The sequence below is a fragment of the Cyrtonyx montezumae genome, unplaced genomic scaffold (genome assembly GCF_038088225.1).
Source record: "Cyrtonyx montezumae isolate F1298 unplaced genomic scaffold, pur_monq_1.0 scaffold_24, whole genome shotgun sequence".
NCBI classification, from domain to species: Eukaryota; Metazoa; Chordata; class Aves; order Galliformes; family Odontophoridae; genus Cyrtonyx; species Cyrtonyx montezumae.
Genome location: NW_027071981.1, coordinates 5222317 through 5237270, shown reverse-complemented (window position 1 = coordinate 5237270; position 14954 = coordinate 5222317). Strand labels below are relative to the sequence as shown.

At 38.3% G+C, this 14954-nt stretch overlaps 1 protein-coding gene across 5 annotated transcripts in view; it reads left to right on the top strand.

Annotated features, from left to right (window-relative positions):
- KIF16B (kinesin family member 16B) overlaps positions 1-14954 on the top strand; it is a 134125-nt gene that overhangs the window by 30662 nt on the left and 88509 nt on the right. For all 5 annotated transcript variants that reach the window (XM_065739534.1, XM_065739533.1, XM_065739535.1 and 2 more), the window contains exon 12: positions 790-849. In XM_065739534.1, coding sequence (XP_065595606.1) covers positions 790-849 — 60 coding nt within the window. The remainder of the gene's footprint in view (positions 1-789; positions 850-14954) is intronic.

Sequence of the window (14954 nt, the reverse complement as noted above, 5' to 3'; positions counted from 1 at the left end):
GGAGATGTTTGCAGTGACTGCAAAGACATTTTTTTACTTACAGCAAACTGTTATATAAGGTAATAAAGGGACATAGCCATAGTGACTTTCATCATTCTGCACTATGAAGTAGTTTTAAATAATAAATGATTATGTATGTTTTTAAGTCGCTGTATTTAATTCCTGTGCAGAAATCTGGTGATTTCAATACAAGCATGCATGTGTGTGTGTACACTTGTACACATATGCAACTTAGATGTAGTGTGATGATTCCAAGTCAGCCAGAGCTTTTAGGTCAGCCTGCCTGAATTGCTTTCTATACAGTGCTTTCTAAAAAGCATGAAGGGATTTGAAATGAAAGGAGCCTTTTCTGGTGCGTATAAGTAGCTCTAAGAGATGGGCAGCTTAATGAGTGAGGAAGGCAGGACAGCACTTCTGTGTTGATATGCAGTGCTGTCCCTGTTTGTAATGCCTTTGCAAGCAGACCCTTGCCTAGTGCTGATTTCAGCTGAGTGATTTCTGTGTTGCAGCAAACTTAGCTCTTATTCTCTCACAATCACTGCCTGCTGCTGCTTCTGCACGCCTTACTCTGGGATTGCTGTAGTCAGTTTTGACCAGAGTATGTCTAGCTCAGATGAAGGGAAGAAGCTGTCTTGGTTTAGTCACCTACTGGAGGGGCAGTAGTTCTCTTTTAAATATTTAAGTACTGATCTTTACAAAGCATTGCACAAAGGTTTCATACTTGTCTAAGAATTAATTATCACAGACTTTAGAAGACGTGATTTCTCAGGTATTTGTTCTCTTCTGTAGGTACAAGAGCTGACCAAAGAATGGACAAACAAGTGGAATGAAACGCAGAATATTCTGAAAGTAAGGCAAATACATTCATTTTCAGTGTTGCATTTGAACTTATCTTAGAGTTTTTCCTTCTTTACCATATTGAATGTTTCCATTTTACTGCAAAGAAACGCAGCTTAGGTCAAGGGCAAGTGGCTCCCTCATCTTCTTGGTGTTTGTGTTGCATCAGTACCTGCAAATAACCACCTCTTGTGGATCCTATCTCAGTGAATGCATTGCATGGAGGATATGGGTTTTTCCATTGGCCTTCAGGTTTGTTTCAGTCAGAAGTAGCTCTTAAAGTTGGAAGAACAGCTTTCAGTTGAATGTCCTCCAGTAGGTCTCTATCAAACAGAACAGATGGATCTGAGCTGAATCCCAGAGCACTGGGATTTTTGCAGCTCATTCATATAAGCTGGCTTGAGTGCAGTTGTTATATGACTCCAAAGTACTTCTGAAGCAGTTAAATCCACACAGTGCTCTCTTGCATTTTGCAGTTTAGAACAGATCCCAGAGGGCAGCTTGGTGACTTCCATACTGTGTTTTTTGCATGATGGGGACTGAGATGCTTACGTTAGCTGCATATATCTTTGCCTCTCTACTGTCCAGTTGTTCTGGTAGGATTTTATGTCGGCTTGTGGCTCTTGAAGATATTATTCTTAGGTGATGTTCTAATGAGCTACTTCATGATTCTATATGAATGCACACAGAAGACCCATTCCCACAGTTTGGTTGCCACAAAACGCACTGATTTTTTTGCCAACTGTTGTAACTATTCTGTTAAATAAAAATTTGGAAAACAAACCATAAGCTTTCATGACTTGCTGTGTGTGCTGAGGACACACTTATTCAAAGTGCAGTACAAGCAAGCATGTAGGGTTCTCCTTATCACTAATCTGAGACTTGTTTTTGTAGGTGATTTTTGCTGCGTGCTGCTTTTTAACTGTGTTATTATTATTTTTTTTAAGTTCATCTCTGTGTCTTTTATCTGACTTGCAAATAAGTCAAATGAGTCTGTGCTTAAAAATAAAGCACAAAGAGCTTGGAGAACAGAGCAGGACTGGAAACTGTCTAGCAGATGGCACGGCAGAATGGGTTGTTTAATGTCTGTCCAGATACTGAACTGGGAATTACCGTTTGCATATCCCTCAGATATTTTAGGTCCAGTTTAACATTATTCCTCTGTTTTGTTATTTTGAAGCGTCTATACAGATACACTTTATATATAGAACTATTAGTTGTCTCTTTTCTCAGGTGTGGGTTGGAGAGTTTGGTGAGAATTGATGAGTTCTACATAGAGAATTGGTAAATTTAGCTGTGAAGTGAATGTGCTGTAGTTAGCCTGTGGAAAGTCTCATAGCTCAACGTTGGAAATGTACTGATTCTTCCATAGAAATTGCAGGGTTGTATGAAGTGTTGATTTTTTAATTGAACAACTCAAACAAGGGAGAGCCCTATTTGTTAAACAGACAAATATAAAAGCTTTAACAACACAGAAGCTGTAATTCTGCCCTTCTGATACTGAGCTTTTGTTAGTTTAATTTATCCAGCTTCTATGTTTTGCTCTTCTGTATGCTGCCATTGGAGCTTATTATTTTAGCATATTTCGCTTTTGGGTTAAAGGCAGTTAAGACTTTCTTGGCCCTGAAAAAAAATGAAAATCTGCAAAAGAATTCCTGGTTTTTCCTGCTCTATTTTACAGCATATTACTGAGGCTATCTGCATTTTTCTTCCACTTCTTGTTTAACAAATCTGGAGATCACTGCCAGCATATGAGTGGGGAGGGGCTGTTTGGAGGCTTGCCAGGCCTGATAGGGAAAGCAGATTTTAAAGCAGAGTAAGTGATATTTCTTGTGCTGAACTCCTTCCCTGGCTTTTTTTATTTCTTTATATATGTACCACTTCTTGCATGCACAGGTTATACAGATGACTTCTAAAACTTGAAGGTTTTGGTGCCCTTTTAGAAATAATACTGTGCTCACATCATTGCAGTCACATCTGCAACTTTTCCATGCCATTCACCAGTAGCTTTCAGAACATTGTTCATTAAGGACCTTAGGCTGTCACGTTTGTCTTTAGAAGCTGCTTCTCTTTATCTTCTTCCCCTGAGTAAATAAGTACGGTTTGCAGGAGATTGCTGCTGGCTGTGCAGAGGAGTCTGGTAATTTCTTGACTGTGTGTTGTTCCTTGGCTGTGTGATTTGAGCTTGGTTAAATGTTAATTCTATCTGGGATACGTTTATTGAAAGATTGTTTGATCTGTGCTTGAGCAGGTGAGGTTTGTTTGTTGTCACTCAGTCAAAACTTCTGAGTATTTAACTTTTTTTTTCCCAGAACTACACTAGGACAAACTATAGTGCTGAATTCATTCTTTTCTAATCTCTTCGTGATTGTTCAGAAGTTGAAAAAGTTGTTGAAATTCCTCCAACTTGTTCACACTTCAGAGTTGCTTTGAACCTTGCTTTACATGTTACCAGCAACAGCTAAATGCTACCTTGAAAATAATAAAACAGAATGGGAAATTCTGTCAGATAGGAAGAAAGAATACTGTGAGAAGGCAAGTTTTTGATTAAAAAATATATGTCAGCTTAAATTATTTCTGTCAGTACAGTGCCACACGTACAGCTAACATATAGATCCCAGTATTCTTCCTTATTTCACCTTGTGCTGGATCTGTATGGCTGAATGCTTGTATCAGCTGTGAACGTTGTTTATGGTCCTGCAGACTGACTTGGACACATACTGGAGTGGTGGTGGTAGTGGTGATAGTGTACTCTTTCTTCCATGTGTTTGGATGAATCTCTTTTTGTAGAGAGACTGTCAGGGTTCGTATGGAGTCTGACCTACTGCCAAATGACATCTAAAACCAAAATCCTCCTGCTATCATAATGCGAAGATTAAGACACTGCCTACATTTTTAAATGGGGCTTAGAAGAGGTTTTAAACTTATGCTAACTTGCATGAAGTATCTGTTACTGTACCATGGCAGCTACTTGGAATTCATATCTGTCTGAAGGGACAAGCGTTTTTGATGGTGATTATTTTCATCCTTCATCTCCTCACTGTAATACAGTATGACAGTCCAACCTTACTAACCCGGTAGTGGATTCTAGCCTTTATTCCTCTTTCTAATTGAAGGTGGGATGTTGTGTTTAGTAAATAGGGAGAATTATGCTTAGCACTGTGTAAAATGCTGCACTGAAAAGCAAAGTGGTGGTGTTGAGTTGAAGGCCATAGACTCTGGGCTGTTTCCTCAAACATCATCAGCTCTCACAAGAATTGCATCATGCAAAACAGAGCTTCTGTACATCACTTCTCTTTTTTCACGTGTCTTGCAACCTCAGCACTTCGTTAAATCCAGGATTTTGATTCTTGCTCTCATTGAATCTTTGTTCTTTTTTTTTTCTTCTTCCTGTTAATATTCTTAACTGAAAATGAGGAGGAGGGAATTAAAACTGCTTGCTCGTTAGTGTAGACCTTTTTCTGTTGTTCTATGAAAGATCAGTGCTGGGATCTGTGATTCCATTGGAAGGTTTCTATGATGTTAAGGTGGCCTATCCGACTTCCAGTTTTTCTTTCTCTGAGGCTTTAATTGGTGCAAAGCTTCATTAGATGTGGCTGCTATATATGACTGCATGTGTTGTGGATCCTAGAGATCTTTTACTGGCATCTTACTTTTTGCAGTCCTATGTGCATGTTCCAACTGCTTTCTGTAACCTTCAGCAGCTTTTATATTAATGTTTAAACCATGTACTCCTTTATATAAATCTCTACTGCTCTTTCCTTGCTTTCTTTTAAATTTCTCCGCTTTCTTAATGTTTGTGGAGAGATTGCTGTAATACTTGTTGGTTTTTTCTTTCTTTGATGTGTGTTATTCTTCCCTAGTGTTATTTAGATGCTCTTCCACTTATTTGTTTCTATATGTTGAAGTGGATTTAGAGTTGTGTTTTATTTCATTATTGTGTTGTTTGATGCTACTTGTATCAATAGCGTTGTGTAGGAGAGCTGGTCTGATGTTAGAGAACGGAGAGATGGATCTTCCCAGAGTCTTTGAAAGGACAGAGATCTTTCCTGTGTGTATGTCTAATTCTCATGATCAGTATTTTAAGTAGTAACTGCTGCTTCTGGCTTTGTCCACTTAGACTGAGTGACACAGCCTCACTTCTATCAATAGCAGTAATTCTGCTACAGTACTTGACTGCATTGTATAAATATGTTATTGATTGCTGCTTATTTAATTTTAATGTTTTTTCTTTTTCATACTCTTTGGGGTGTATATTAGTTAATAGTACATTTTTACGGCTTTAACAAGTGGTTTTCTTACCTACTTAAGGAAACTGTTGCTAATTATTTCCATTGCCAAGCATTAACATCTACTGTTGTTTGTAGGTTTTTACTTATTTATTTACTGAATTCATATTTTAACTGCACACTGCTTTTTGAAGGAGATAAGAACACTCTTACATTGCCATAATGAGTGATTACTGACTAATGTTAAAACACTTACTGTGGTACACATGCTCATCTAAACCAAAGTTCTTTAGGAATTGCGGCTACATCCAGCAAAAGGCATTGGGAAATGAAAAGTTGTGTTCCTTGGGGTAAAGAGTGGATTGGGGTGGCAGAAGCTAATAGATTTTGTCTTTAATCATTTCCTTTCCATGTTGGCTTACATGCTGAAGTAAACGCTATCAAGAGCAGTCCATTGTGTGCTATATAAATTCCACATTAGTTGGCACTTGCACATTCAGATAATATATATTTTTTAACCCCAGCTGCTGGGTGATATTTAAACACATTTATCTCCATTCTCTTGGCTATAAGGCTAGACATACATCACCATTTCCTGTTTTATGCCATTTTGTTAGTTTACATTAACCTTGACTGCTTGGGATCCTTTTCTCACTTGTTTTGAATTCTACCTCAGCACTTTGCCCTTTGTACGTTTGTTTTCTGCATTCTTTCCTTTTCCTTGAATTGGCCTCCAGTAACTCCATATCTTATTTCTGTGCTTTGCTCACTTCAGCAATTTAGTCGTGTGAACCTAAATCTTCTGTTCTGACTTAATACATCTGCTCATCTTTATCTTCACTGACATCTTTCTCAGCTCCACCTTTCTCTGTAGTGAATCTTAGAATGAGAGAGGCAGCAGGTGGGGATAGAACACTGATTGAAGGACTTCTCCCTTGTCTGAACATGCTCAGTCCTCAAGTGGAAAGGGCTCTCAATTAATGTCTGTAACTTTAGACATTAAATGCTCCAGTCTGCTAAATGCTCTTGGTTACAAACTGGAGATGTTTTGGGTTCTTGAAGAACAAACTCGTAAGATTTTTGCTTATTTTTTTTTTTAAAGAACTTTAGCGTCATTGGTTAACAGTAGTTCATGACATATAGTGTGCTTCAGTAATTATAACACTTGACCCTTTAAGTACTTTTGCAACCAGTAAAATCAGCATTTGGAGTGTAATGCATAACATAGTTGTCCTAGAGAACTAATGAACAGTTGAGTATATATTGAATATTTATTCATTCTACACAGATGTGAGAGAGTGTGTGTATATAAAAATTACAACAAAAGCAATGGATATTTGTGATCAATCATATCACCTCAATTATTTTACTAGTAGGTACAGGAAGATTGTATGTTATGGAAGTTTTCAAGAAGGACACAAGTGTATGATTTAATCCTGCCCTCAGAATGTGAACGTGACCGAGACTTCTTGGATGTGTGCCTCTGAAATACAGGTCCTAAAATGATTCTCTTAGAGACCTATGGAAAAAAAACAACAAAAAAACAACTTACAGGAATGGTGTGCATTTATGTACAAACTGATGTATGCGTGATGCTGTATTTAAAACTGTTCATTTTCAGCTTTGGCATATGTGTTTATTTGTATGTTTGGCAGGAATAACACTTGTTAAGGATTTTTCACAGTGCCGTAAGTGAATAATTTTTGTAAAATTGTTGCTAGTTAGTCATGTTGGTGTTACAGTTTGGTTAGAATGTGTAATTTTGGCTGTGCCTAACCTAAGTCTGTAGTTCATTTAAGCAAATCTTATTTGTTATTGCGTAACTTCTGTTTGTCATCTGTACTATTCTCAGCATGCTTTCAGTTTTTGTTTCATTTTTACAAGCTGTGTCTCCTGCATGACTTTTTAGGGACGTGGCTTTGGGATCACTGCAAAGTGAAAGCAGGATTGAATGTCTGTGAAGTGTTTAAGGCATGCTGTTCCTGAGTTTCTTTTCTGGTTTTGAAAAGCTGATGGAGCAAGTGGGCTGCCAACTCTGATTCTGAGGTTGGTTATTTTCTCAGAGCACCCCCTCTCCCCAGCAGTTATGTAATGTATGTACATACTTCAAACTGGTTTTGCATAGAAAGGTATGAATGAGTATTTGCCTCCTATGTTAAGCCTGGTATAGCTCCCTTCAGCTGGCCTGTGAAGCCCATGAAGAAGGCGATATTAAGAAGGGCTTAGAAGGGTTGATGTTAATTTTTCACGTCTGTCTTTCTCAGTCAGAAATCGCATAGTAAATGATGGATTATTTTCCTCTAGAAGCCTGTTAAATGCTGTACTGGTTTCTTTCACTAGATGTCACTACAGATACAGAAATCGTCAACTTCTGGGCACTTAATTCAGGTTTAATTCAGATTTAATTCAGATATTCTAAGGCAAAATGATTTGCAGTACCCTGACTTTCATTGCTGAGATACTAAAATAAGATTATTAGAATGCCAAAACACTGGTTTAGGAGCAAGTCCTGAAGAACTTGAGAGACTGTTTTGACAGAAATGTTTCTGAACAACAATTCACAGGTGGAATGATGCGTAAAGTGATTGTGCATGTTCAAGATTATCACAGTTATTTGTCAGTATCTTTTTCAAATTACTGTATATCTCGAATGTTTGATAAATTACTTTAGTTAAAGCCTTGTAAAACATACGTATTTTCTCAACTTGAAAGCTCTGATATTTTAGGGATAGAGAAGAGCAGGTCTTGCAAGACATGGTGTCTCTTATTTGACCAGGTAAATATACTGTGGACATAGATGCAGGACACTTTAAACTGTTTTCTTTCTCTTTTAATGGACCTTGCAGTTGGGGGAAAAACAACAACAAAAAAGCAAACAAAAAGCCACAGTTAATTAAGTTTTATTTAGTTAAGTTAGTAATTTTTGTATTTCTGCTTTTTTAAGAAAGTTGTTGGACAACAAGGACATGTTTGTAGTCCTCAGTCCTTGTATGGTATTTAAGCACAACTCCTGCTCCTGTAGTTGCCATATATAATATCTAGTTTAGCTGTCACTTTGACTAGTGTTTCTTTACTGACTCCTAGCCCAGTGCTTCATTTTTGTTTACTTGTTTCTAAAATGTAGCAGTTACTGGCAGTAGTTGTAGTCCATAAAGTCATATGGGCTTTTTGTTCTCCAGGGCTTGGCTCACAAAAGCACACAGGAAAGAAAACATACTTCTTTTTTTCTCTCAGTGTGGTAAAATGAATATATTTACCTGCCATCATCTTTATGCTATGAATCAGTACACAGATTTCTGCTTTGGTATTCAAGTTTGGACAGAGATCATCTGAACATAATCTTTATATATATATATATATATGTATATGTATATGTCCCAGCCTTAAGTTGACATTGGTTGTGATACTATATTGTTGATCAGATGCCATTATAGAATCACAGAATCACAGAACTAGGGGTTGGAAGGGACCTCTAGAGGCCATGTAGTCCAATCTCCCTGCCAAAGCAGCTCTGTAGACCAGGTTGCACAGATAGACATCCAGGCTGCTTCCCTTCCTTAAGCCTGATACTTGTGTAGGTTAGTATAGACTGAGAAGGAAGAAAACATTAAGTTCTATAGAAGCAAACAGACAAAAACTTCTAAAAGGAATATACAATTGTCTTGAGATACGTGTTCCTTTTTCCTTAAGATAGTAGCTTTCATTGCTCACCAGTGATTTTATTTTTTCTTTTTCATTCTTTGCCCACAACAACATTGACTTGCTGTTGTAAGAGAAAGGGGAAAAAAAATGCTACGTTGGGAACTTGCGCTACTGATCTACTGTAGCTCTTTTCCTAATAGAAGAACTATTGAAAATGTCCCAGCCACCTGGGGAACACTGAGTGCAGCAGTCAAAAGTAGATTTCAAAAGAAATGGATGTCTGATTTCAAGTCTGTGTCTGCCACCTGCGTTCATCTTATTGAGAAACCTCCTTTCTCTCTTGTAGCCTCTTTAGCTGCTTGCTATGCCTCTGCAGTGGTCTGACCACTTAGAAATTTCAGTTTCAACTAGAAAGCTGCAATCAAGGGGTGCCTAATGCTACTGATTGTTTTTTTTATTTCACTTTTAAGCTGTTTCTTCCTACTTGAAACCACCTGGACCATCAGAGAAGCACAGCTGGGGGCTGTAGATTCTGAGCTCACCAGCAGTGGATTAAGACAGGATTGAATAGTTTGGTTGATCCTGACTGTGCATTCCAATAGAGGCCCTCTGGTTTCTAGGAATAACCATACTCCCAAGTATTTTGCTTCCATCCTTCTGTGTACAACTGTGGCCCTACATGTGTAGATTATCTGGACCACATTTAGGTTTAATCCATCCCTAGGGCTCGTAGGCAGTTTTCAAATTAGAGGGAGTCAGACAGAAAGAGTTGCTTTTGAAATTCTTTCAGTAGCTCTGATGCCACTTGTTCAACAATTCCTCCTGGGCATTTGGTCTGCTTTTCTATTAATTTTCCTGTGGCAGGAAGGAGAGCTAAATTGAAAGCAGAGGAAGCTCCTGATTTAGCCCATAGGAAAAAAAAAAAAAAGAAAAAAAAAAGAAAAAAAAAGACAAGAAGAAATAAACTCTGAAAGCTGTTTCTTCTAAAGGATGAGCAAACAGCTAATGAGAAGGAGCAGTGACTGCATGTGAAGTTCTTGCTGGGTTTGGTTATGGGGGAGTAAAGAAACATTCTCACATCCTGATCTTAAAAGAAAAAAGCAATTTTGTCTGAAACTTTCACAGAAGAGCTGTTTCAAATAGTTGTGTGGAAGTGTGTGTTTGATATGAAAGAGAAGTGCTTTATTCTGCTGGCGAGTTTTGTATTTAGGAGTTAATTACTACACAGTTCTGATAGCTCTGAATGCACAGTATTGTTACGCACCCAACTTAATGTCTTAATTGGGAACTGAGCATAGTGTTGATTCATACAGTCCTACTGTTGTAGAAGTGCCATTGGTGTGATGCTGCTTCTTTGCTCTTCACAACTACAGAGACAATATTTTAATGAAATCCACTAAGATGTCTCAAACATAAATCTGCTGCTGTTGCAATCTGACCTTCTTCTCAAACAAAGGAAGGAACAGGTTCATTTTTCTGCCTCACATCTCTTCGGTTTCATTTTTTTTTGTACTTCAGTAGCTGGGTTGTGAGGGATGAGAACACTCTGGCAACCAAGCTGCTGCTTCTGCAAAAGGTGTTGCTATTGCATTGCTAGTCCAGAGGTCTGTTCTTAATCCTTGGAGGTTCATGGATACTACTGTGTGTAGTTCTACTCTTTTCTTTAGTTTCTTTCCTCAGAGAGTGGGATATTGTAGCCATGGTAGGGTACTAGCAGATTTAGAGTAATCTGTGGAAGTAAGGATGATCTTCTAGGTAGACAAACAGAACAGATTTCCAGAGAAGTGTAACACTTAAATATTTCTCCCATCCCTCTAGAAACACAGACAACAAATTAGTTTTTAAAATGAATAAATGCATTAGCTAGAAGACTGGTCTTTTTTCTTTTACAATTCCAGGACTCATTCATCATCCAGCTTGAACAACAAATGAAGTTGGAGTCCTGTGGATAAAAGTCTTGTTCCCTGCATTCTCTTGATACATTCCCTGAGTACAATCTGTAGAGTGAATTATTCACAGATATATGATCATGTAATTAAAGAATGTATCATAATGCATATGGGAGAAGGGGATGAATTAAGATTGCCCATTTCTTTCTATTCCAGCTAGGTCCTTTCCCACTTTTAGATGCCAGCATAGAGAATATTGAGGGCAGAATTGCTGTCTCTTAGCTGGAAGATACAGTACCTCCTGCTAGGAAGGATCACCAATGGCAAAAAAAAAAAAAAAATCATCTTGTTCTCTGCTGTCAATGTCAGTGTTGAAAGTCGTAGATTTATTTTTCCTTTGAGAATAATATATGCTTAGTGCTGTCACACGTAGCAGGTTGTGAAGAGGTGAAGCCTGCCCTGCTAGAGACATAGCTTACCTGCAAAATACTCCTTGTGCTTCATTTGTTGAAATAGAAGAATGGTTTTTCTTTAAACTCGAGCTGGTGAGGGCACAAACCAGCCTGCAGCAGATGTTCCAGTGTGAAAAGTGTCAGCTTTGATGGTTGAAGTTTTATAAGCCACTGGAAAACAGGATTTTACAGACGAGTGTCCAGGAAGCTTAAGCAGTCAAGCAGGCATCTATACTTAGAATTAGCCAAATCCTGCAATTCTATTCAGGGATTTTTTTTCTCTCGTATCAATAGCAGTTCTGTCTGGGCAAGGGCTGAAGTGTTGGGGAGCAGATATTTCAACCTGTTAAGTTTGTCCTTGCAGTTCCAGGAATGAAGGCCGAGTTTCTTGAGGAATTACTTTGAATCTGCCAAGGCTTCTAATGGAAATACTTGCAACACATTTAAACACAGTGTTGCATTTGGGTGATACTACAATGATAGGATGTCTGTGTGGTAATAGATAGCTGCATTTCCATGGTGAGCACGAGTGGGGAAAAAAAATCAATGAGAAGTGGAAAAGGTACAGTGGCCTTAGGAGACTGATAACTGCTCATGTTATCAGTCTTATAAATCTCTTTATTCTTTATGGAAAACTAATGAAGCTATTGCTTTAATTTTAGCTTCCCTATGTTAACAGTTGCACATTTAAGCAGTTCTGCATCTTGCATCTGCATTTTTAATTGATATTTAGACAGCTCTTGATGCCTGTGTGGGCTGCTGCTGGAGCACCTGTGCTTTAGCAGAAAGCTATTTGTGACAGAGCTCCAATTTTCTGATCTTGGTCATTACAGACTCTTTAATGGGTTTTCTTGATTGGTGAGGGTGGTGTGGCCTAAAGCTGAAGGAGATGGTGAAAAGCCCTGATTAGAGAGTTTCCTCTTAGTTGTGGTTTTCTTTGTGGCTTTGAGTAGTAGAAGTTTCTTCCTCTTATAAGACTGTAAGTGTCTGGCTTGTACTAACTGTATGAAACTGATTCTGGTAGCCAGTGCAATGGTGCTGTGTTTTTTGTCATGATGACTAGAACAACCATGTTTGGTGGGAATTTGTGCCTTATTTACCGTGGGCATGCATATACAGATAGCATGCTTTCAGAGGTAGAACGTGCATTCTCATTTAGGTAGGGTTTATTTTACTAAAATTTGAAGTAAGAAAAGATAAGTATAGCTGCTAAGAAGAGTTCAGTTCTCCCAAATGACTTCGCTAGGCTTTCAGAAGAAGAGAATCAATAATCATTTTATGACGTGGAAATAATTACTAACGACATTTCTGTCAGCTTACAGCACCAACTATTTTATGCTTAAGGTACACAAAATAAAACTGATAATTTTTAACAGGCACTTTGTCTTTTTGTAGCATCCTCACACATTTGACTTGAGATCAAAGAGAATATATCTTTTGCAATTTCTGACCTTTTAATAGTCCTTTTACATGCAGTTTTTATTGCAGATTAAATGGCAACTTGCATTTGCTGTCACTGACCTAATGAAAACCAGCACATTATTTCTGTGGAAAAAAGTAAGGTATAATACTTCATCAACTACCAGAAAAGTCATTATAGACTGTTCTCAAAATGGAAGGAAAGAGAAAGTCTGTTAAAACGCTGCCTATTGGAGCTAAACATTCAGAGCTCAATCAATTGTTAAATTCAGAACTGCTGCTCTGACCTACATTCATTATGCTGAAGTAAATTGTGGGGGGGGACTCAAATCCTTGACTGATGTTACTTTGGCAAGGTTAGTGAGGAGACTAATTTAAAAAAAAAAAAGCTTTTTTTAATGAAAACTTCCTTAAAACTGAATACTTACTGTGCCATGCATCTTTCAAAGTTAGAACAAGCATAATTATAAATCTAATGTGTATAAAATAATGTTTTTTAAATAATTGTTTCCTTTTTAGCGAATACTTACAATGTTGTCTATGGTCCTGCGGTCAATTCCAGAGCTTGTTAGTACTTTGCCCACTTAGGACATGCTCAAGTCTGTCTGTGTTCTGGTCCATCAGAGATCCATGCTAGAAACAGCTGTAGTTTACTGATGTCAGTAAAGCCACCTGACCCTGGCACTTACAGGAAAAAAATAGCTGTTTAACTAGTGTGGTGATTAGAACCTAAATAAAAACTAGTTGTGGAGAGAGTGTGAGGAAATATTAGGAGGGAGAGAAGCTGGTGGTAGGAGCTCAATGTTCGGCCTGACCGTCTTTAATCTTTTCCTTAGGTGCAGTTTACTGATAATAAAGTGAAGAGACATCATTTTTCAAGCAGAGCATCTCACAGAGGACAGGATGACTTAGAATTAGAATAATAGAAAGGAGATTGGTGGCAGATAGTTTGAAGTGCAAAAGCCCGGGTCTAATATGAATTTAAAGCCCTGTGGAATGGGGAGGAGGATGGTTGAGACTTCACTGTTGTGAGGTAGTATGCCAGCATGAAAGACAGATGAGAGCTTGGGAGGATCACATAGATGTTTTGTGTTGTGAGAGGAAAATAGGGGTGTCTGACACAAGCAAAACTGTAAATACATTAGGGACACTGTATGTAAGTCATCTCTCAGACCTGGGGATGAGAAAGACAGCTGGGGGGTGAGGGAAAGGCTCTATCCCTGAGGGCAGTGGGCACAGCCCCAGTGATGGAGCTCAGGGAGCACTGGGACACCATCCTCATCCACTGGGGCTGTGGGTGCTGTGTGGGGCAGGGGTTGGGCTCGGTGATTTTTGTGAGTTCCTTCCAGCTTGGGATATTCTGTGATCTAGGTCAAGGAGGATGAGTCCAGGTGAGAGTTGCAGAGAGAGAAATCATTAAACACAGCAGTGTGACTGGTTAGATGAAAGAAATGCTTAGAATCAGCCTGTTAAAATGGCAGTGAGAAGAGGGGATACAAACACTGGCAGTAATTATATCAATAAATACATACACAAGAAGCAAAATAATTATTTCAGCTGAATGCTAATAATGATTCAAAATTCAGGAGTACAAACTGACTATTAGTAAGTTCAGGCCAAATATGTGAAAACAATTTCAGATATGCAGTGGATGAGAGCCTGAATTAGAATCCATCAAATGATTTATTAAGCTATTTGGGAACTGCACTGGCAACATAGGAGGTCACATTTGTTTCTTCCTTTCTCAGTTAGGAGGAACACTGCTAGCATTTAAAGCAGAAGCAAAATTCCTGGAACTCCAGAATTAAACGAATTTTTCTTGTTTCTGGAGATAACTGGCAATTTCACTAATTTTTTAGTATGCTCATCTTGTAATATTGACTGCAACTTTAGTACTGGGCCATGCATTCTTCATAATAATTAGCATGCAAAGCAATTGAAAATTCAGAGTAGTCCATCTGTTTATGTAGCACTTTTCTTTCAGAAGAATGAAATCTGCAGTCATTAGGACAGTTTCTGTAAATAGAATCGAAGAGATTTGCAGTGTATTCCTCTTAAACACTGCTAATTTTAATCTGTTAAAAACCTCTCCAAACTCTAGGTCTGTAGATCAGAAGAGTGGGAATAATCTTTGAGTGGCAATGAAGTACTAAAGTTTGTGTTTGTGAAGAGAAATGAAATGTGTAGATGGACCTAGGCCATGGTCCGCAGCTGTCTTATACTGGGATGGTGATCTTGCTGCATACTTGAGTTTCCAAGACTGGCTTTTGTCAGAGCTCTGATGGAGACTGACTTGGTAACAGGTTGGTGTTTTGCAAGTGTTTGATTGCTCACCTGAGAACACATTGTGGAAGTGCTGAGTGGGTTTTGTATGAGACACTGAGGCTCGCATGCAAGGTAAATTCATTAAGATGTTTTCTTGAAGGGTAGTTACTGTCTACTAATACCTCATGGAATTAATATGTTTGCAAAAAAAGCCTTCTCAA